Consider the following 23,170-nt stretch of genomic DNA (forward strand, 5'->3'; position numbering starts at 1 on the left):
TTTTTTTTTTTTTTTTTGAGATGGAGTCTTACTCTGTCACCCAGGCTGGAGTACATGTAGTGGCATAGTCTTGGCTCACTGCAACCTCTGCCTTCCAGGCTCAAGTGATTCTCCCACCTCAGCCTCCTCAGTAGCTAGGACCACAGGTGTGTGCCACCACTCCCAGCTAAGTTTTCGTATTTTTGGTAAAGACAGGATTTCACCATGTTACCCAGGCTGGTCTTGTAATCGTGGTCTCAAGCAATCCGCCTGCCTTGGCCTCCCAAAGTGCCGTGCATACAGGTGTGAGCCACTGTGCCCTGCCAAGATTCATTTATATGCTGGCGACATTTTTAATATTATGTTGTAAGATTTCATCAGAATCCTCTGAAGGATGTTGATTTTAGTTTATCAGGCAGTCAGTTTGGTTAACTTCAGGATGCGAGTTCTGTCTTGCCATTTTGTGGTGGTTCCAGTGTCAGTTCAGTTCTCAAAGCATTTCTTCTCTTCAGGTGTGCACAGCATACTTTCCACTCCAGTTAGTTTAGGAATTGGGCAGTGGTTTCTGTGGATTGTAGTTCAAAGAGCTGTGCTTCTTTGGGTCTCTTTCATGCAGGCATAATTCTAAGATGAGGCCAGAACGTAGTTCATACACAAAATTAGGGGATCCTCTTCTCTGTCTCTTTCTAGGATTCCCATCCGTTCTCCAGATGCCAGTGTTCTTTTTTCCCTGTTTCTCTGGCCAAAAAGTCATGTTTCTTTCCAAGCTCAGCCTTCAGAGTGAAGTAGTGAAAAAGAAAAATAGGAACTCTCACCCTTCTTTGGATAATAGAGACCCGTTTCCTCTTCGATTAGCTACAGATGGATCTTCTCGAGATTTTAGGTGCTAGTGTGGTAACAGAGTCTGCCCTCAAACCCTTGGCAAGGCCAGAAGTAAAAAGGAAGAAGGGGAAACATTTTTGTTTTTTCCTTCCCTCCTCCTCCTCTACAGCATGGAGGAGTCGTTTTTCCTAGTGTTCTGGCTGAATGGGGTTTCTCCTAGGTTTTTCCCACTAGTGTTGGCTGCACTTTTCTGTGTTCTAGCACTGAGATTAAAGCTGGGAGATCATAGATCATACCAAACACTATGAAATTACCTCAGCTCCCACACACAGCCACCCACCCCGCCACCTTAGCTTTCACTGGTCATTTTTTAGGTTTGACTCTGGTTTCCAGTTTGCCTGCTGTTTTGCTTCCAGATTACTCAGGTAGTTGCTTTTTGTCTTGAGGTGGGGATTTTGAGTTGTCATCAGTGAGAAAGCAAGGCCTTGTAGTTTGGTTTACTCTGTCTTGGCTGGCACTGTAAAGCCTATATACCTTTTTTAGAGGATTTTTAGTTCCCTCTATTCCAAGGGTTTAGAAAGGACATGCCCATTTGTGTGTTGAATTAAAGGACTTACTCAGATGAGTTTTTGGTTTTGGGGAGAGTTGATTACAATTTTTCTTTGTTTCAAAGTAGTTTTAAACTAACTTAGTTTCAAAAATAGATCTCTTCTTTTTTAACAGTATTCAAAACTGTAATGTTAATCCTAGACAGTTGCCATGCTTGAAAAATGGCATATCCTGCTTAATAATACAAATGTTAATTATTTATGTGAAAACAGTTGTAGCCCATAAAGATAATTTGAAAGCATATGAACATTTGGATTTGTCATCATAATCTTTTAAAAAGTATTTTTATTCATACTAATATGACATCTGGATATTAAAATCTCCAGATGTCATAATTTTTTTTTTTTTTTTGAGACGGAGTCTTCGCTCTGTTGCATAGGCTAGAGTGAAGTGGCGTGATCTTGGCTCACTGCAGGCTCCGTCTCCCAGGTTCACGCCATTCTCCTGCCTCAGCCTCCCGAGTAGCTGGAACTACAGGCGCCCGCCACCACGCCTGGCTAATTTTTTTGAGTTTTTTAGTAGAGATGGGGTTTCACCATGTTAGCCAGAATGGTCTTGATCTCCTGAACTTGTGATCTGCTCTCCTCAGCCTCCCAGAATGTTGAGATTACAGGCGCGAGCCACCACGCCTGGCCATCATAATAAATTTATAAGCACTTCAGAAAATCAGATTCTGGGCTGGGCATACTGGCTCACGCCTGTAATCCCAGTACTTTGGGAGGCTGATGTGGGCAGATCACTTCAAGTCAGGAGTTCAACCTGGCCAACATGGCGAAAAACCAGTCTTTACCAAAAATTTAAAAAACTAGCCATATGTGTTGGTGCATGCCTGTAATCCCAGCTACTTGGGAGGCTGAGGTGAGAAAATCACTTTAACCCGGCTGGTGGAGACTGCAGTGAGCCAAGATGGTGCCACCACACTCCAACCTGGGCAACAGAGCAAGACTCTGTCTCTAAATAAATAAAATAAAATTCTGGCTCATTTTCTTTTCTTTTCTTTTTTTTATTAATTAGCTAGAGGATTTCTTTTTTCTCCTTTACAAAGATTAGATAGATTTAATCTTGCTAGACAGATGTTTGCGTATTTCAGGCTTACAATTTTAGGAAAATAAACATCACTTCCCTTTGTAATGTCTTATACTTTTTTTTTTTTTTTAAAGTTCTGGATTTGAAATTCTGAGAAATACATACGGTATCTCACACTCTTCACCACATTATCTTTATTGTATACTTAACTACACTCTGCTGTGTCTATTAGTTTATTAGAATATTGTCTATCTCTAAAAGCAGACTAAGTTTCATGACAGAGGCCTAGTGCTCATGAACGTATTTTGAATGAGTAATGAATTGTGGGATTATAGATGGTTTACATGTTTTCTTCATGTTTTTTTGTATTTTCCAATTTTTTCATATTAAAATATTTTATACCACAAAAAAGTTCTAAGAATTTATTTATTAAAAATTTTTTTAGAGACCGTCTTGCTCTGTCACCCAGGCTGGAGTGCAGTGGCGTGATAAAGCCTCACTGCATCCTTGGACTCTTGGGCTCTAATGATCCTCCTGCCTTAGCCTCCCAGGTAGCTGGGACTACAGGCATGCACCCACATGTCCCATTGATTTTTTTTTTTTTTTTTTTTTAATATTTATAGAGACAGAGTCTTACTGTGCTGTGCAGGCTGGTCTTGAACTCCTGGCCTCAAGCGATCCTCTCACCTTTGCCTCCCAGAGTGGTTTTGGAATTTATAGGTGTGAGCCATTGTGCTTGGCTCTAAGCATTTTTCTTAAAAGATTATTTCTTACATTTGATAGTGGGTTATTAGTTGTAACATTTCAGATTTTATGTGCTTTGTTTGCAGTTACGTGTGTTCTGTTTTTTCCAAAGATGCTTTTGAAACACTTTGTTGGGAGGCTGAGGGAGGCAGATCACCTGAGGTTGGGAGTTTGAGACCGCCTGGGCAACATGGTGAAACCCCATCTCTACTAAAAATACAAAAATTTGCTGGGCATGGTGGTGGGCACCCGTAATCCCAGCTGCTCGGGAGGCTGAGGCAGGAGAATTGCTTGAACCCTGGAGGTGGAGGTTACAGGTTACAGGGAGTTGAGATTGCGCCAGTGCACTCCATACTCCAGCCTGGGCAATAGAGAAAAACTGCTTCTACAAACAAACAACCACTTTGGAAGTTTTCAGACTGGCCCTTTTTTTAGAATAAAAGGGAGGAGCTTTGCCTTTATCAAAAACCTGATCTGGGAGGATTCCCTCAGTATGTCTGTAACATCTCCTTTTGGCCTTTGCTCTTTATCTTTAAAAATTCTGATCACTCAGGAATATTGCTATATCAAAAGTTAACCAAAGCTTATATTTAAAGTTTTATATTCAATATTTTTTATAAATAAATTTGAAAACCTTAGGAAGAAAAAGTTTGGAAAGGAGTTTTTATTTTAAGGGACTATAAAAGTCACTATTTGTCATATTGTTTTAGAACATGCTTTTCTTAATATGGAATTTGCTGCTGTTATTTCTACATTTCCATTCTTTGGTCCCATTTTATCAGCGAAATCAGTTTATTAGTGAAACAAATCTGTTATTTACTTTTTACTCCTATATGCAAAATACTGAATTTTTATTTTCACTTGTAAACTTAGGAAAAACCCGAGAAATATTGTTTTAAAATTTAATTTCTACTATGAATTATTAATAAAAAGTTTCACAAAAATATGAAAACTTTCAGTTTATACACATATTAGAAAATTTTAAAAAAGCATTCACATATTTTTTCTACTGTATTAGTTTTCTATTGCTGTGTAACAAATTGTCGCAAACTTAGCTTGTGGCTAGAAACAGCATATATTTGTTTCATAATTTCCACAGGTTAGGATCTAGGCATTGATTAGCCAGGTCTTTTGCTAATGATCTCACTTGGATGATGGACGTGTTATCCAGGGCTGGGCTCCCATTTGAAACTTTGGGCCTTCTTCCAAATTCATTCAGGCTTTTGGCTAAATTGAAGTCCTTATGGTTGTAGGACTGAGGTCTCTTTTTTATTTTACTGGTTGTGGGCTAGGGGTTACTCTCAGTTTCTAGGGGCTACCCTCATGTCCTAGTAGCCATTGGTCCATCTGTGGTCTACTACAATAGTTACCATAGGAGTGACTGTCCGGTCGTGTTCATAGGTCCCACCCACACTGAAGGATGGTCATTATATAGAGGGGATTATATAGGGCGTGTACAGGGTAGAAGTCTTGGGGGCCATCTTAGAATTCTGCCTACCAAAGTTATTCTAACAAAACCAATTATCATTTTGTAGTATTTCCTTTTAAGATTTTTTGTGAGCTACATTTTTATTTATAATACAAATATTTCACCTTGAGGCTTTGGAAGTTACGTTACTGTCATTTATAAATATAGCCATATTATTTCTGATTATAAAATAAGGGATTTTATTTGACAGTTAAAGTATCTGTAATGTAGTTTTAATTCTTAACATTTTAGTTCTGGTGGTTACCTTCATATCACAAAATAATAATTTTATAATGCTGTTTCTGGGGTGGTCAGTTTTAGACATTATTTATTGATTTTGTGCAGCAGCAGATGATGTACTAGTTCGCTTGTGTCATTCCTGCCCTCTAATACCTTGATTTGGAGTGGTGAGACTTTGGAATTCTCCATGACAAAGTATTTTCCTCCTTGGTTATATTTTCTTATGTGTATTATAGCTTATGGTTTCCTTCTTATGTCATCATTTACCAATCTTTTTATCACATTTCCATTTTCTGGAAGTTTGTGACATCTCTGCTGATTGTTCTCCCCTCCTCATTCTGCTTTTCATTGTGAATTTTTATACCTTTTTCTTTCTTGAGTTCTTTATTATCCTCCCAATAAGAGGAAGAAAAGGGAAATATCTGGTTCACATGCTGTCTTGAATTCAAAGTATCAAGATTGTCTTGGCTGCAGAAACTTTTATGAAGTTTCTGATTTCTTTGGAGATTTGGGGGATTCTCATCAGTACTCTCAAGGGCTTAAAGGACCATTGTTAAGAAAGATGGACTGGATTGATTACATTTAGTTATTTTAGGTTCACTCTTAAGGTTAATTCCTTTGACCATAGAACCAGCAACTTTGTACATGAGCAAATTGTTGATGGTTCCTTGGGATATAACTGATAATAAGCTGTTAGTTGGGCCCTTTAAGGTCATGGTAGAATTCATTTAATATTGCTAAAATTGGGAAAGGCACAAAAATTTTTGAAGTGAAGACATTTACTTAAAATAACAAGCATGAAGGTACAGCATTTTGTTAAATTTTGGGTTTTGGGTAATGAGTTTCATTTAATGCATAGAGGAGGGGAGGACATAGATATATTCTCCGGGCGTGTGAGATTGCAGTGTTTATCAGAAAAGGAAAAAAAAAAAACAAAAAAAAAAAACCCACGTCTGTAGGATGGAGAATGCTCCCCGAATCCAGGGGTTGGCCTGGTTTTGTAAGTTCTGTTGGAACACACTGTGCTGATTCATATATAAATTGTTTATGGCTGTTTTCCTGTTACAAAGGGCCGAGCCGAGGAATTGTAATAGAGACAGTATGACCTGCAGAGGCTAAAGTGGTTACTATCTGGCCCTTTGCAGAAAAAGTTTGCTGATGCTGGACCTAATTGATGAGTGCTTTTAAGATCTTGATTAGAGATAAGTTTTGTGATGGAGTAGCTGTCTCAGTTTAGGTAAAAGATTCCTCAAACCTTGAGGAATTAGAAGTTGATTTGACTTATATAAGTCTTCACATTAAAAATACGCATTTACTGTGGTGCCTACAAGTGGTAGTATAGAAACTTAAAATTTTACAAGTTTAAGGAACGTTCTTTAAGGTACATGTTGGGAGTTGAAACATAAATAATGAATTAGACTGAAAACCAAGGCTCTTCTTTAGTGTGTTTTCTTTTCCTTTTTTTTTGAGACAGAGCCTCGCTCTGTTGTTTAGTATATTTTCATTGAAATGATAAGTCTTGAGTGGCCAAAGGAAGGGACAGGTGAAGACTGGTAAGTTATTTCAATCCCTGAGGTCAGATGAGCATAGAGAATTTGCACAAGTAGAGGGTTTGGTCATTTGACATTAGATAATATTAGAACATGGCATAGGTGGGGAATAAACTTGTCGTTTAGGAAGCAGAGTTCAGAGAGAGTAATAGCACAGCAGGCACCAGTAGCCCTAGAAAAGGTATAATTTGATGGAACAAACTAACAGGGATCAGCAGCCACTTAAGACTTTGAAAAACATGGGAGCAGGGAGCCAGATCCCAAGAAGTAGACTGGTAAGATGGAAACCTATAGAGAACACTGGGTAGCTGGAGAGCACAAGCCTACAGAGCATGTAGCCATGGTCTTCTCACCCAAGCATAGAGGTGGAATCAGCAGGCAAAGGAAAAGAAAGGTCCCAGAATCAGCTTTCATTCTTTTTCAGCATTTTTCAGTGTAAAACCATGATTTTCTATCCTGGATCAGATTTTGAGAATATGAAGAGAATAACATTCCCAATTCTTGGAGGCAGGTTAACATTATCTGATTAGAATGAGAATTGGAATGAAGCTTTGTAGTTCCTAATAGCAGTGTGTTATAGCAATATTAATAATCAGTTGGATAATGAAGGTTTATTATTGAATGCTTGCTGTGTACCAGGCAGTCATGTCTTGTAGATGTAAGGAAGTTAAATTAAATATAGTCTCTTTATGTACATTATTTAAGGACATTTATGAAAAGCTTCTAATGGGCCAGCATCATCATCATATTCTTTTTCTAAAGTACTGATTGTTACAGGTCATTCATAAAATTCTCAACAAATGGTCTTTGATGGAGGTCCTTGGAAGGCAGCTGTGCTTACCACTATACCACCAGCACTGTCAGATGGAGGTCTTTTTGAGGATTAAATTTGTTGCTTGGGATTGAGCAGTAGTGAACTGTATAGAACACCTAAATTTTGGACATATTTACTTGGAAACTATGTGATGGCAGAGTGCTTCTGAAGTCATGTTGCTGGGTTCACATTAGTTCAGTAAATGTTGAGTAAACTTATACTCCAACCGATTTATAAAGAACCATGAAACAGCTTAGTTAACAAAATTAAACACAATAGAAAACAGTTTATTTTTGTATCCAACGGAACTAGTTAAATACAGCAGAGAAATAGATGTCAGTAGACATTTGAAATGTGTGTTCAGATGGTAGAATAAACATATCGGCAAGATCCCTAGACGCCAAGGAAAGAAGCAGGAAACTTGTTAAATCACACATCTTTGATAAAAAGTAAGCACCAAGCTAACTGAATCACTCTCTAATTTCTGAATTTAAGTAGGTTAATTATTTAATAGGATCAGTAAAAGACACTGTTCTATTAGAAATTTTTATCAACCTTTAAAGTTGAGAACTTAATATTAAATTTTAGTAAAGGCATTCAGTGAAGAATTAGATGAAATGATGTTTTCTGATGATCAGATTTAACAAATTAGATTTTAGAGACTCTGGAGAAATAGTTAGTTGGAAGCGTATGTACAGTTGACCCTTGAACAATGGGAGGTTTAGGGGCACCAACCCCCTGTGTAGCTGAAAATCATGTAACTTTTGACTCTTCCCCAACTAATAATAGCATACTGTTGACCAGAAACCTCACCAATAACATAAAGAGTTAACACATATTTTTATGTGTTATATATGTTATATACTGTATTCTTAAAGTAAGAGAAAAGAAAAATGTTACTAAGAAAATTATCAGGAAGAGGAAGTATATTTACTATTCATTAAGTAGAAGTAGATCATCATAAAAATCTTTACGCTTGTTGTCTTCATGTTGAGGAAGGGAAAGAGGAGTGATTGGTCTTGCTGTCTCACGGGTGGCAGAGGCAGAAGATGTGGAGGAGATGGAAGGGTAGGCAGGAGAGGCAGATACACTCAGTGTAACTTTACAGAAATGATAATTTCTGTCCAACTTTTTTGCTTTTTCATTTCTCTAAAAATGTTTCTAAGCATGGCACCAATTCTTCTTCCACTGTTGGCTTTAATTTTAGTGCCTGTGTCATAGGGTTTGTGTTCTAAAAATAAATCAAAAGCAGTCTTCAATAATTGTAACCCTTCTGCCAGATTGTCTAAAGTAGATTTGTTTTCTGGCACTGCTTCTTCTGCTTCTTCCTGACCGTCTGGCACTGGTTTGGGAGCACTCTTCTTCATCAAGTTGTCTTCTGTTAATTCCTCTGATGTGGTGTCCATTAGCTCTTGAATTTCTCCAAGATTCGTATCCTGAAACCCTTCACCTCCCTCCAGCGCCCCCCCCCCTTTTTTTTTTGCTATATCCACAATTTTATGATTCCTTCATTGGTTCTGTTATAAATCCTATGAAGTCATGTGCAACATCTGGACACAGTTTTGCCCAGCAGGAATTTATTGTTTTGTGCTTCACGGCTTTCACAGCTTTTTTTGTGGCGGTGGTGGCATTTTCAGTGGTGTAATACTTCCAGACTTCTATGATGTTCTGTTGGGGTTCTGTTCCACAGCATTGATGATCCCTTTTGTAGACTACAGTGTATAATGAGCCTTTGGTCCTTATGACCCCCTCATCTAGAGGCTGAATTAGAGACGTCTCGTTTGGGGACACGTAGACTACTTTGACGCCTTCATGGAGTTCTGGGTGGCCAGGGGCATTGTCCAGTATGAGAAGAATTTTAAAAGGCAGTCCCTTACTGGCAGGGTACTTCCTGACTTCAGGGACAAAGCATTGATGGAACCAGTCCAGAAAAAGTGTTCTTCTTGCCCAGGCCTTCCTTCTGTATAACCAAAAGACTGGTAGCCAGCCAATGTCTTCTATCTTTTCCTATCAAGGCTCAGGTTAGCAGCTTTATAGAAAGGGCAGTCCTGATTATAAGCCTGACTGCATTTGCACAAAATAGTAGAGTTAGCCTATACTTTCCTGCTTTAAATCCTGGTGTTTGCCTTTCTTCCTTACCAATAATTGTTCTTTGTGTGTGTGTGTGTGTGTGTGTGTGTGTTTTTCTTCCAGAATAAATTACTTTCATCTGCAAAAACCTGTTCAGGAAGATACTCATTCTCCTCAATGATATTCTTAAATTCTTAATGATATCTGGGAAATCATGTGTTGCCTCTTGTTTGGCAGAAGCTGCTTCTTCTGTTATCTCTCTCTCTTTTTTTTTTTTTTTTTTTGAGATGGGAGTCTCACTGTGTCACCCAGGCTGGAGTGCGGTGGCACAGATATAGTTCACTGCAACCTCTGCCTCCTGGGCTCAACTGATCCTCACACCTCAGCCGATAGTTGGGACTATAGGCGCAGGCCACCACACCTGTCTAATTTTTTTTGGTATGTTTTAGAGAAACGGGGTCTTGCCATGTTGCCCAGGCTGGTCCTGAACTCCTGGAATTAAGTGAGCTGCCGGCCTTGGCCTCCCAAAGTGCTGGGATTATAGGCATGAGCCACCATGCTTGACCTTCTGGTATCTTGACATTTTTAAAGCCATACCTCTTTCTAAAATGATCAGACGATGCTTTGCTGGCATTAAATTCTCCAGCTTTAGATCTGTCACCTCCCTTTTGCTTTAAGGTATCATATAATGACTTAGCTTTTCTTTAATCATATTAGAGTCTGTAGGTATGCCAACAATTCTGTACCCACACAGAGGCTGCATTTTCAATACAAAATAAAAAGGTATTTCACAAAATGTTCGAGGTTTTTGGCCTTTTGGGATAGCTGCAGTGACGCTTCACGAATTTCCTTTTCTTTTTTGACAATGGTCCTCATATGCCAGATTCATTTATCTTGAAAAGGTGGGCAACTGCAGCTGAAGACCTCAACCTACTGTACATATCAAGCAAGTCAGCGCTTTTCTTTTAGTGTCATAACTTTGCTTCTTGAGAACGCCTTCAGCATCACTAGTGCCACTTCCCATGGGTCTGTGCTGGTATTCAAGGTTTATGTTATTGCACGAAACACAATGAAAAATCTTCAAGAACTGCAAGATACCATTTTTTACTATGATAGCAATTTATTAGAGAGATGAACTGCTCATGCAGAAATGGTTAACATCACATGGCATTTTAAGTGGATACTCACACTTGAGCTCACTGCAATAGCAACAGAAGGTGGCTGTGAAATTATTATACTAGAGGTTTTTGCGGTTATGATTAATATTACATCTTTAACATTGTTTATGTTTCTCTCTCCTGTGAATGATGCTATGTATGTTATGGTAGTAAATGTTAAACTAAAATAAACTAGTATCTGCATATATTTTATGCATTCATGACATGCCTTTTTTGTTTTTTCAATATTGCTAGGCTACACAGTTCCTCTGCATGTATTTTTAAATTGTCAAAAATCTCTCAAAAATTTTCTAATGTTTATTGGAAAAATCCACATATAAGTAAGCCAGGCGCAGTGGCTCACGCCTGTAATCCCAGCACTTTGGGAAACCAAGGCAGGCGGATCACTTGAGCCCAGGAGTTTGAGACCAGCCTAGCCAACATGGCCAAAGTTTAGTTTCCAAACTTCTAATTAATATCTTACAGTATTATACTTAAAAATCAGCATCTATGCATACAATAGAAGTTTTAATCAGTATTCATTTAAGCTTAGTTGTCTGTTGCCTAATTTCCTCACTCTGAGTAGGATTCTTTCCCTTTGCTTATATGAGAAATTTCAAAACAAAGATTTGGAGGTAGCCCAGGCACTGTGGCTCATGCTTGTAACCTCACCACTTTGAGAGGCCGAAGTAGGCAGATTGCTTGAGCCCAGGAGTTCAAGACCAGCCCAGACGACATGGTGAAACCCCACGTCTACAAAACATACAAAAATTAGCCCGTGTGGTGGCACGCACTTATAGTCCCAGCTACTTGGGAGGCTGAGGTGGGAGTATAGTTTGAACCCAGGAGGTAGAGGCTGCAGTGAGCCGTGATCATGCCCTTGAATTCCAGCCTGGGTGGCACAGTGAGACCCTGTCTCAATCAATCAATCAATCAATTGGCAGATGGGGTGTGATTATTGTTAAACATTAGAGCCCTTTTTTTGTTTTTTCTTTTTGAGATGGAGTCTCTCTCTGGAGGCTCCCAGGCTGAAGTGCAGTGGCGCAATCTTTGCTCACTACAGCCTCCGCCTTTTGGGTTCAAGCAGTTCTCCTGCCTTAGCCTCCCGAGTAGCTGGAATTACAGGTGCCCGCCACCACGTCAAGCTAAGTTTTGTATTTTTAGTAGCGACAGAATTTCACCATGTTGTCCAGGCTGGTCTTGAACTCCTGATCTCAGGTGATCTACCTGCCTAGGCCTCCCAAAGTGCTGGAATTACAGGCATGAGCCACCTTGTCCAGCCGGAGCCCTTGATTTTTAAAAAGTTTTATTGAGGTGCATACCATAAAATCAGTCAACTTAAAGTATACAATTCAGTGATTCTGTGCAACCGTCGTCACATTCCATTTTAAACCATTTTTATCATCCCAACAAGAAACACTCATCAGCAGTGATTCCTCATTTATCTCCAACTCTTTCAGCCCTAGACAACCACCAATAGATTTGCCCTTTCTGGATATTACGTACAAATGGAATTATATACATGTTGCCTTTTTCACCTGGCTTCTTCAGTTTAGCATAATGTTTTCAAGGTTTATTCAGGTTGTAACATGTATCAGTACTTTTTTTTTCTTTTTATGGCTCATATTTCTTTGAATAGATACATTTGTTTACTCATTAACTGACAGATACTTGGATGTCTGCTTTTTAATGAATTTTAAATGAATTTTATATGAATAAGGCTACAATGACCACATGTGTACAGGTTTTTTTTTTCTTTCTCAGCCCTCAGATGGTAAAAAGTATCATGTACAAGTTCTTTGTGAATACATGTTCTCAGTTCTCTTGGGTACATACCTAGAAGTGGAATTGGCTGGGTTATATGTTGACTGTGTTTAATCTTTTGAGGAACTATCAAGCTGTTTTCCAAAGCTGCTGCAACATTTTATATTCCCACCAGTATTGTATGAGGGTTCCAGTTTCTCCACATCCTTGCTTACACTTGTTACTGTCTTTTTGATTATAAGCAAGTAAGTGTGAAGTGGTAGCTCATTATAGTTTTGATTTGCATTTGCTTGATGGGTAATGATGTTGAGCTTGATTTGTAAAAGAAAAGCAGTAAGTTGGTTTCATTGAGAATATAAAAATGAACATGTTTGGTAGTTTCATGTAATTGCTTGGAGAGTTTTGCTGTATGTAAATTTGTTCTTTTTTCATCAGCTGTATTCCCTGAATGACTATAAACCACCCATTTCGAAAGCAAAAATGACCCAAATTACTAAGGCCGCCATCAAAGCTATTAAGGTGAGTAATAAATTTGACTCTTGTATTTTCAAAAGAAAAAACTATATTAATAGTTTGATGGGGGATAATTTTTATGGATTGTATGTTCTCTTTCACTTTACAGAGTTAACACGTGTTAATTGTGGAAAAACACAGAAAATCTGTCACCTGTAGACTTTCCCACCTAGAGATAAACATTTAATGTTTATTATTACGCTTTTTAAGAGACAGTGTCTTATTCTGTCACCCAGGCTGGACTGCAGTGCCACGATCATAGCTCACTGTGGCCTCGACCTCCTGGACTGAAGTGATCCTGTTGCCTCAGCCTCCCGAACATTTAACATTTCGATAAATGTTCTTCCTTAAGCATTCTTCCATAAATTTTTTGAAGCAGTCATTTTTCCTCACCTTTCTTAGATAATATTTTGCATATATCCACATTATGGAGAATGTGTTTAACAGTGTCTTTTGCCACACTGACTTGACAGAACCTTGAAATTTGAGTGGTAAAAGGTTTCTATATATTGATATATTCATTTTTTCTTGTTGATTCTATTAATATTATAGATTTGAAGTTAGGCCATTAAGGAAAACAATTGTGACTCTTTGTATCAGGGATTTGAACTGTGGGAAATGGCCATAGACATGTAACCTTTGCTCTCATAAAGTAGGTTTTGAACCTATGTTAACTCATGAATACTTCTGAAAATCTTAGGAAAAGGTTGGATCCTCTCTAGAGAAATACACGTATGCACACAATTTTATAAGAACTTTTTGGCAGAAGGGTTTTTTCAAGCTCAGCCATAGATTTTTCCCCAAGAAGTTCTTGTGCCCGGGGCTGAGATTCCTTGAATTAGTAGGCCTATTAAAATTGAGAATAAATGAGTACTTATTTCTAATTAAGTAGATACTAACCTATGAATATTCAGTGGTATGTTTTCCTGCCCTGAATTAAAATATTAACTGTAACCAAAAGCACCAGCTATTTAAATTATCTTTTAAATAACAACAATGTGTTAGATTTAACAAATTTCCATTTACTAGTAATTACTAGTGGGAGAAAATTCAGATCATTAGTTGATTTTGCGGTTTTCTAGTGGCTAAAGCTTAGTTTTCAGACTTGTTAGTATCTTACATCTATAGTTAAAATCCATGTACTTACGTGACAGGAAATGAGAGAGAATGACAGTAGCTATAAGCACGTTGAAGCCAGAAAATCTTTCAAAGACATGATTTTTTAGAGTATTTGATAGGCTTACTATGGATTAATGTTATTGTCTTATACTTTATTCTACATTGTCTGATTTTTATGGTCATGATCATTTGAAACTATGCAAACGTGTATTTTTTTCTGTGACAATTAGTAATTGATGCACTTTTCATAGCTTGTTGAGCAGAGTACTTTCTTAATAGAGTTAATGAGGCATAGGTGCAAACAGTGTTTTCTATTTTCAGATGTCAGACGGGTCTGAGAGAAATTAAGTAATTTGCAGTAGTAGGAGTAACTATAGCTAGAATTTTAATCCAGAATTCTGTCAGTCAAGAGTCTAACTCTGGACACAGTGGCACACGTTGTTAGTCCTAGCTACTGGGTAGGCTGAGGCAGGATGATCGCTTGAACCCAGGAATTTGAGGCCAGCCTGGGCGACATAGTGAGATCTTGGCTCTTAGTTTTTTTTTTTTTTTAAAGAAGTAATGTTTTTTAAAGAGTCTAATCTTTATTATTATGATATATTTTACTGTTTTGACTTACTGTTTTTAATGTTTTGAATTTTGAAAAAATTTAAACGTAAGTTGCAAATTATTATGGTGAGCAGGACATATTCTTCCCTTTGATTTGCTGATTGTTAACATTTTGCTACACGTGGAAGTTAGTTTCAAACTTCATTCGTAATAACAATCCTTGATACATACTTGAGTTTGAAACTCCTGAGAATAAAGACATTTTGCTAGGGAACCATAATACACCAATCACATGCAAAAAATTTCACTTTGATATAATTATCTAATATACAGTTCATCGTTACATTTTAATGTTGTTGCATTGTTGACTAGTAGCTGTTCCCATCAACCTTGCTCTTTCAGAATCCAGTCAAGATCACACATTATACTTATTTGTCCTGTCACCCAGCCGTTTTTTTTGTGACTTGACATTTTTGAAGAGTCTAGACCAGCTGTTTTTCACTACTTTCTTTAAATTGCATTTTGTGTGTGTGTGTATATATATATAGAAAACACTGCATTTTATTAATCAGATTTAAATGATACTGTGTTTCATATTGAAGTAAGTCATTGTTTTTTATATAGAAATGATTAATGAGTGATGGTTAACATTGCACTGTCTACAAAACCTCCCAGAAAACCTACTGTGGAAGAAGGCCTATGAGAATTAATAAACTTTCAGTTAAGATTTAGGAAGCAATTTTCTAATTGTGTATAGTAACTAGAAGCAAAGAACACTGTCAAGATGTCTTCCAGAAGAATTGTTCCTTCAATGTGTAGTTATTTAATATTTTGCATATTGATTTTTAAATGTTCAGGGGCCTGTAAAGAGCCTAATAACTTTAAGTAGTTGTTTTAGCTTTTTTACTTAAGTAACTTAAACCATTGAGTAAACTTACTTGATTGTAAGTAACTTTAGCCAAACTTAAACTTGTAGGTTTTGATTTGGTGAATATGAGTTCATGATGTTTTCCTTTATTTTTGTTATAAATACTGGATTTAGTGCTGAGGTTTAGTTGAATGTTCATATTTCTTCAGTCTAAGGGAATGTCCTTAAAATCCATAATTCATGAGAAGAAAAGTATAAAGACGGCCGGGCACAGCGGCTCACTCCTGTACTCCCAGCACTTTGGGAGGCCGAGGTGGGCGGATCACTTGAGGTCAAGAGTTGGAGACCAGCCTGGCCAACATGGCGAAACCTCATCTCTACTAAAAATACAAAAATTAGGCATAGTGGCTTGCTTCTGTAGTCCCAGCTACTTGGAAGGCTGAGGTGGTAGAATTGCTTGAACCCATGAGGTGGGGGTTGCAGTGAGCCGAGATTGTGCCACTGCACACCAGCGGAACAGAGTGAGACTATGTCTCCAAAACAAACAAAAAAAAGTATAAAGAGAAGCACAATTCAGGTTCTTTAAACAGAAATAATACGCCAATATGGTATTGTTATTGTGGCATTAAAATTTATTAGGCACAAATTCCTTTTTTTTTTTTTTTTTTTTTTTTTTTTTGAGACGGAGTCTCGCTCTGTCGCCCAGGCTGGAGTGCAGTGGCCGGATCTCAGCTCACTGCAAGCTCTGCCTCCCGGATTTATGCCATTCTCCTGCCTCAGCCTCCTGAGTAGCTGGGACTACAGGCGCCCGCCACCTCACCCGGCTAGTTTTTTGTATTTTTTAGTAGAGACGGGGTTTCACCGTGTTAGTCAGGATGGTCTAGATCTCCTAACCTCGTGATCCGCCCGTCTCGGCCTCCCAAAGTGCTGGGACTACAGGCTTGAGCCACCGCGCCCGGCCTAGGCACAATTCTTTATGCTAATTTTATAATTTATTTCAAGTTTATTCATAGTGCTATATTTTATGAAACTTAAATCTTCTAAGTTTTCTTAAAAGTGATAGTGGCCCATTACTAATTTTTAATCTGCATGTTCACTTCTGCTGATTCATTTTGTCTGATGCATTAGGATATTATACATTTCTATGTTTTATTTTGTATTCTTGTAGTTCATTTTCCAGGAGAAGCAGGAGATAAATGAAGTTGAAAACAACTACCTTACATACATTTATTAATGTTACTTGTAGTTATTTGATTTTTTGAATTTCCCTTGATTTAACTGATAATATTATATGAAATCTGTACTTTTCCTTTCGTGAATGTAAGAACATACACGCACCAGTATTTATGGCAAGTATTTTGCTGTCAACACAACTGTTTGTTAAAGTGTACTTTCAGAAGGTCTTCAATAGCATTATTTCATATCTATGGTAAGGTAATGCACTTTGGACATACTGATCATACATCTACTTCAGAGAAGCCCTTTAATAATTATATAGCACAGCTAGTTGCATATAAAGGTGAGTGACAAGAATGTCTCAGAATTCTTGGTTAAGATAATTGTTTTGATAGACCTTTGGAACATGTAAAACCTGTGGTTAGGAAATTTCAATCTCCTCAAACTGATTTTAAAACCATACTTCATTTTTTTCCTCTTTTAGTTCTATAAACATGTGGTACAGAGTGTTGAGAAGTTTATTCAGAAAGTAAGTACATAATTTTCCATACATGTGCTATAATTATAGATTAATGCCTGTACTCTTCTCCTTTAGATCAAATACCCAAGTTTAAGTTGTTTTGATGGACTGTTAAAAAGTGATTCCAGTTATTTTATTTGCTAATTAAGAAATAAAATGAAAGTGCCTTTCATATAATTTTACTTAGGTTTGTATTCTGCCTATGTTCATGTGCCTAAATGTAAGCAGAGCCAGTTTGAGAATCAGTGTCATGTGGCATTAAGGATTCAGCAAGGTTGCAGTTTGTTTATGTTCTTCACCTGGGAGAAAGTGCGGGACTTGAAGTGAGATTTCAGTCATTCAACTGGCTGGGTAACTTTGAATAAGTCAGTTAGCCGTTATGTGATTCAGTTCCTTTTTCTTTTTTAAAATTCTTGTTTTCTCAATATTTAAAATATGGTATTGATAGGCTGTGCACAATGGCCTGCACCTGTAATCCCAGCACTTTGGGAGGCCAAGGTGGGTGGATCACTTGAGGCCAGGAGTTCAAGACCAGCCTGACCAAGATGACAAAACCCTGTCTTTACTAAAAGTACAAAAATTAGCTGACATGGTGGTGCATGCCTGTAATCCCAGCTACTTGGGAGGCTGAGGCACAAGAATTGCTTGAACCCAGGAGGCAGAGGTTGTAGTGAGCTGGGATCACACCACTGCACTCCAGCCTGGGGAACAGAGTGAGACCCTGTCTCAAAAAATGTGTGTGTGTATGTAGTATCGATAAAACATATTTGGGGATTAAGTGGTTTAGGTAACTTGAAGCTAAGATAAAGGGTTGAATAACAAGTATGCTGTTTGTTTCACTTAAAGTTGAAAAATGTTAGTGATTGGAACATTTTATTTGGTCTTACGCTTTTAAAAGCATTTCTCAGAGATTGTTGTTCTGATAAAAGATCTTTCTTTAAAAGTTTTAATGTCTGGTTTGTTTTTGGTTTTGTTTTGTTGTTGATTTTGTTTTGTTTGTTTTGTTTTGTTTTTTGGACGGAGTCTCACTCTGTCATCCAGGCTGAAGTGCAGTAGCATGATCTCGGCTCACTGCAACCTCTGTCTTCCGAGTTCGAGCTATTCTCTTGCCTCAGCCTCCCCTGTAGCTGGGATTACAGACATGCGCCACCACGCCCAGCTAATTTTTTTTGTATTTTTAATAGAGATGGGGTTTCACCATGTTGGCCAGGCTGGTCTTGAACTCCTGACCTCAAATGATCCATCCCTCTTGGCCTCTCAGAAGTGCTGGGATTACAGGCGTGAACCACAGTGCCCAGCCGAAAAGTTTTAATGTCTTACACTGTGCCTCATAAACTTTATAAGTAGGAATTTACCTAGGAATCTTGTTAAAAATGCCTGAGATTCTGCATTTGTAGCAGCTCCTAGATGATGTTTCTTCACAAGCCACAATTTGAGTTGTAAAGGTTTAAAAGGTAAAAGTGAATTTATGGATAAATGCTTGTTGACTGATTTCATTTGGGGTAGGGTACTTTGAATAAAACGTGTTAGAATCTTAGGAAGACCTGGAATGAGCAAAGTTATTCCATCGTGAGATAATTACAGTCATTCTGAAGAAGCCAGTCAGTCTATGGGGAAAAACTTAAATGCTTTGCTACTACCCTGTTTAAATCAGAGATCCAGCAACAGATTTGTGTAATGGTTAAAATAAGGTGTGTGTGTGTGTGTGTATATATATAAAAAATATATATATATATAAATATTTAAACTTTTACTTCTGAACTAATTATAGATTCACATGTCATTAAATCATAAGGAATAAATCATGTAGAGATCCCATGTGCCCCTCGCTCAGTTTCCCACTGTGGTGACGTTCTGTAGAATTGTAAAATACTGCAATCAGGACATGATACAGTCACCTATTGACACTAACCTTACTCAGATTTTAATTGTCTTACCTGCACTCATTTGTATATGTATGCATTTAATCATATATATAGATTCATACAAACATCACCATAGTCAAGATACAGAACAGTTTCTTCACCACTAGGATGCCTTGTGTTTCCCTTTTATATACTCTATAGTCACACTGGACTCACCTCCTCCTCCCCCCCATCCCTAATCCCTAAGGCCTGGCAGTCATTAACCTGTTCTCTTTCTCTATTTTGCATTTCAAAATGAAATCATACAAAGTGTAACCTTTTGAGATTGCCTGGTTTTGCCCACGTAATTCTTTTGAAATCTATTGTTGCATGTATCAAATAGTTCCTTCCTTTTTTATTTAAAAATTTTACTTTAAGTTCTGGTATACAAGTGCAAAACATGTAGCTTTGTTACATAGGTATGCCTGTGCCATGGTGGTTTGCTGTACCTATTAACTCATCATCTAGGTTTTAATCCCCACATACATTAGCTGTTTGTCCTAATGCTGTCCCCCCCCCGCCCCCCACCCCTAGGTGGCCCTGGTGTGCTTTGTTCCCCTCCCTGTGTCCACGCGTTCTCATGGTTCAACTCCCACTTACGAGTGAGAACATGGGATCTTTGGTTTTCTGTTCTGTGTTAATTTGCTGAGGATGATGGCTTCCAGCTTCATCCATGTCCCTGCGAAGTACATGATCTCATTCCTTTTTATGTCTGCATAGTATTCCATGGTGTATATGTACCACATTTTCTTTATCCAGTCTATCATTGATGGGCATTTGGGTTGATTCCATGTCTTTGCTACTGTGGATAGTGCTGTGGTAAACATACGTGTGCATGCGTCTTCATGGTAGAATAATTTCTATTCCTTTGGGTATATACCAAGTAATGGGATTGCTGGGTCAAATGGTATTTCTGGTTCTAGATTCTTGAGGAATTGCCACACTGTCTTCCACAATGGTTGAACTAATTTGCATTCCCACCAAGAGTATAGAAGTGTTCTGTTTCTCCACAGCCTCACCAGCATTGGTTGTTCCTTGACTTTTAAGTAATCACCATTCTGACTGGCATGAGACTATATCTCATTGTGGTTTTGCCCCCGAAACTCCTTAAACTGATAAGCAACCTCAGCAGAGTCTCAGGATGCAAAAATCACAAGTATTCCTATACATCAACAATATGCACCAAGCAGAGAGTCCAATTATGAATGAACTCCCATTCACAGTTGCTACAAAGAGAATAAAATACCTAGGAATATAGCTAACAAGGAGTGTGAAGGACCTCTTCAAGGAGATCTACAAACCACTGCCCAAGGAAATCAGAGAGGACACAAATGGAAAAACATTCTATCCTCATGGATGGGAAGAATCAATACCGTGAACATGACCATACTGCCCAAAGTAATTTATAGATTAAATGCTATTCCCACAAACTACCATTGACATTTTTCACAGAATTAGAAAAAACTACTTTATGGAATAGGAAAAGGGCCTATATAGTCAAGACAATCCTAAGCAAAAAGAACAAAGCTGGAGGCATCATGCTACCTGAGTTCAAACTATACTACAAGGCTACAGTAACCAGAAAAGACATATAGTTACTTCCTTTTTATTTCTGAGTAGTATTTCAGGGTGTGAATTTACCACAGTTTAATCATTCACTTATTGGGGTTCATCTGGATTGTTTCTAGTTTTTGGTTATTATGAATAAAGCTGCTAGGAACACTTGTATACCCAGAGTTTTTTTGTGTGTGAGTGTAAGTTTCATTTCTTTGGGATAGTAAGTACATGTCTCCATTTTATAAGAAACTAACAAACTGTTTTCCAAGATGGCCGTACCATTTTATATTCAAGAAACAAAAAAAACAAAACGAGGACGACAGCAGCAGCAAAGGCTGGAGTTACAAACAGATAAGGAAACTTTAGAAGACACGTTTTAGAACTTCTGTTTTCATGCTGTGTTCTCTAGAGGGACAGAACTAATAGGATATGTGTATATATACACACGTATACAGGGTACGTATAGATATAACTAATAGGATATATGTGTGCGTGTATGTATATATGCATATACACACAGGGAAGTTTAAGTATTAAGTATTAACTTACACGATCACAAGGTCCCACAGCAGGCTGTCTGTAAGCTTGAGGAGCAAGGACAGTCTGAATCTCAAAACTGAAGAACTTGGAGTCCAGTGTTCGAGGGCAGGAAGCGTCCAGCACGAGAGAAAGATGTAGGCTCGGAGGCTAGGCCATTCTCTCCTTTTCATATTTTTCTGCCTGCTCTATACTTGATGGCAGCTGATTAGATGGTGCCCATCCAGATTAAAGGTGGGTTTGCCTTCCCCAGCTCACTGGGAACATTTAACTCAAATGTTATTCTCCTTTGGCAGCACCCTCACAGACACACCCAGCATCAATACTTTGTATCCTTCAGTCCAGTCAAGTTGACACTCAGTGTTAACCATCATAGATCTCTATATTTGCATTATAAATAACTAACTTACCTTAGTTGTCCTGAATCCTAAAGGCAATAAATTTTTTTTTGAGCCAGAGCCCTCATGATTTGGTGACTTTTCTACTATCCATAGCTAACCATTCTGTTCTCATTTGCTAGTTTGAAATGTGAAAATGAAATCCTCAGCTCTGTTCCAAAAATATGTAGAGTTTACCCAACTCTTTTTGTCTGTATGAAATCCCCTGCCTTTTTTGCGTGAATACGACAAACAAATCTGTCCACTAGATTCAGAATAAGATTGAATATTATCATTCAGAACTATTTATTCTGAAAAAATCTAGATGGTTTGTTATAGTGAAATACATTCTATGGTACTGTGGCTACTCTTAGATACGGTGAAGTCGAAAATAAATTTCATCTTTCTGGCTCTGAAAATGGTCTGTAGATGAGTTACTGTTGCCTTAATCTGTAAGTTTTTGGCTATCATTACCTTCTTCACATTTCCTGTGCTGCATACTTAGTAAGAGCAAGAAATGTGGCTTATTTGTGGTGATTTTCAGGTTACATTTACTTTGTAAATAATAAATGAAAAGATGGTGCTAAACTGTCTAAAGATTATCATCATGAAAGTTTTTTGTTTTCTAGAAACTTGATCTGGTAACTTTATGTACATGGTTGTTATGGTGGTTGATATTTTGCAGTGGATATGTATTTTTCAGTGAAGCCAAACATTTATGCTTCTGGTCTTTGATATTTTTCCAGAGGAAGGATTGAGTCCACATTGAAAGATGGCTGAGCTAGGCGTGGTGGCTCACGCCTATAATCCCAGCACTTTGGGAGGTCAAGGTGGGCAGATCACCTGAGAGGCCAGGAGTTTGAGACCAACCTGGCCAAAATGGTGAAATCCCGTCTCTACTAATACAAAAAGTTGGCAGGCGTGGTAGTACACGCCTGTAATCCTATCTTCTCAGGAGGCTGAGGCAGGAGAATTGCTTGAACCCACGAAGCAGAGGTTGCAGTGAGCTGAGATCGTGCCACTGCACTCCAGCCTGGGTGACAGAGTGAGACTCCGTCTCAAAAAAATAAAAGAAAAAGAAAGATGGCTGTTATATTTACTTACCTCTGATGTCTTGAGATATATATATATCTTTTTTCATGTAGGGTGCAGTATTCTGTAACTGGACTTTTATCATAAGTGTACCTTTACCCTTGGAGGTAGGATACAAAAAGATTTTTGTACATGGGCACAAACAGTTTGAAAGGAGTATATTTCCAGATTCTCACTTTTTCATATGTACTTTTATTAAAGCTCCTTTTCCCTAGGATATTTTAGATCAACGTAAGTTCCACACTTCTTAAATTTACGTTTCAAATATATCTTAAGCTTATCATTCTTAATCATTATGATTAGAGAAACTTTTGCTTCTTGCTTTATTTAAGAAACCAGGGATGTTTATATAATTACAGTCACTCGTCCGTATCTGTGGGTTCCAACTCATGGGCTCAGCCTATTGGGATCAAAATTTGGGGAAAAAATAGTCCACGAAATTCCAGAAAGCAAAGCTTGAATTTCCTGTACGCTGAGTACAATGTGAATGAAGCGATGTGTAGGCATTGTATTAGGTATTCAAAGTAATCTAGAGTTGATTTAAAAGTATATGGGATGATGTCCGTAGGTTATATGCAAATACTGCCCATTTTATATAAGGGACTTGAGCATCCTTGGATTTTGATATCTGCAGGGGTCTTGGAACCAGTCCCCCAAGGCTACTGAGGGACAACTGTATTTCTTTTTATTGTGAAATTTCTATGTACATCTGTAG

The 23,170-nt window shown here is 37.9% G+C and overlaps 1 protein-coding gene across 10 annotated transcripts in view; it reads left to right on the forward strand.

Moving 5' to 3' along the window:
• The window catches only part of LOC105478719 (SR-related CTD associated factor 8), a 209,610-nt gene that overhangs the window by 25,110 nt on the left and 161,330 nt on the right, over positions 1 to 23,170 (forward strand). For all 10 annotated transcript variants that reach the window (XR_985405.2, XR_985407.2, XR_011623479.1 and 7 more), the window contains 2 exons: positions 12,679 to 12,762; positions 16,953 to 16,997. Coding sequence is in view for 7 of the 10 variants with exons in the window: in XM_011736299.3 (XP_011734601.1) it covers positions 12,679 to 12,762; positions 16,953 to 16,997 (129 nt within the window). In the remaining 3 variants the exon portion in view is untranslated. The remainder of the gene's footprint in view (positions 1 to 12,678; positions 12,763 to 16,952; positions 16,998 to 23,170) is intronic.

Source organism: Macaca nemestrina, chromosome 5 (assembly GCF_043159975.1).
Source record: "Macaca nemestrina isolate mMacNem1 chromosome 5, mMacNem.hap1, whole genome shotgun sequence".
NCBI lineage: Eukaryota > Metazoa > Chordata > Mammalia > Primates > Cercopithecidae > Macaca > Macaca nemestrina.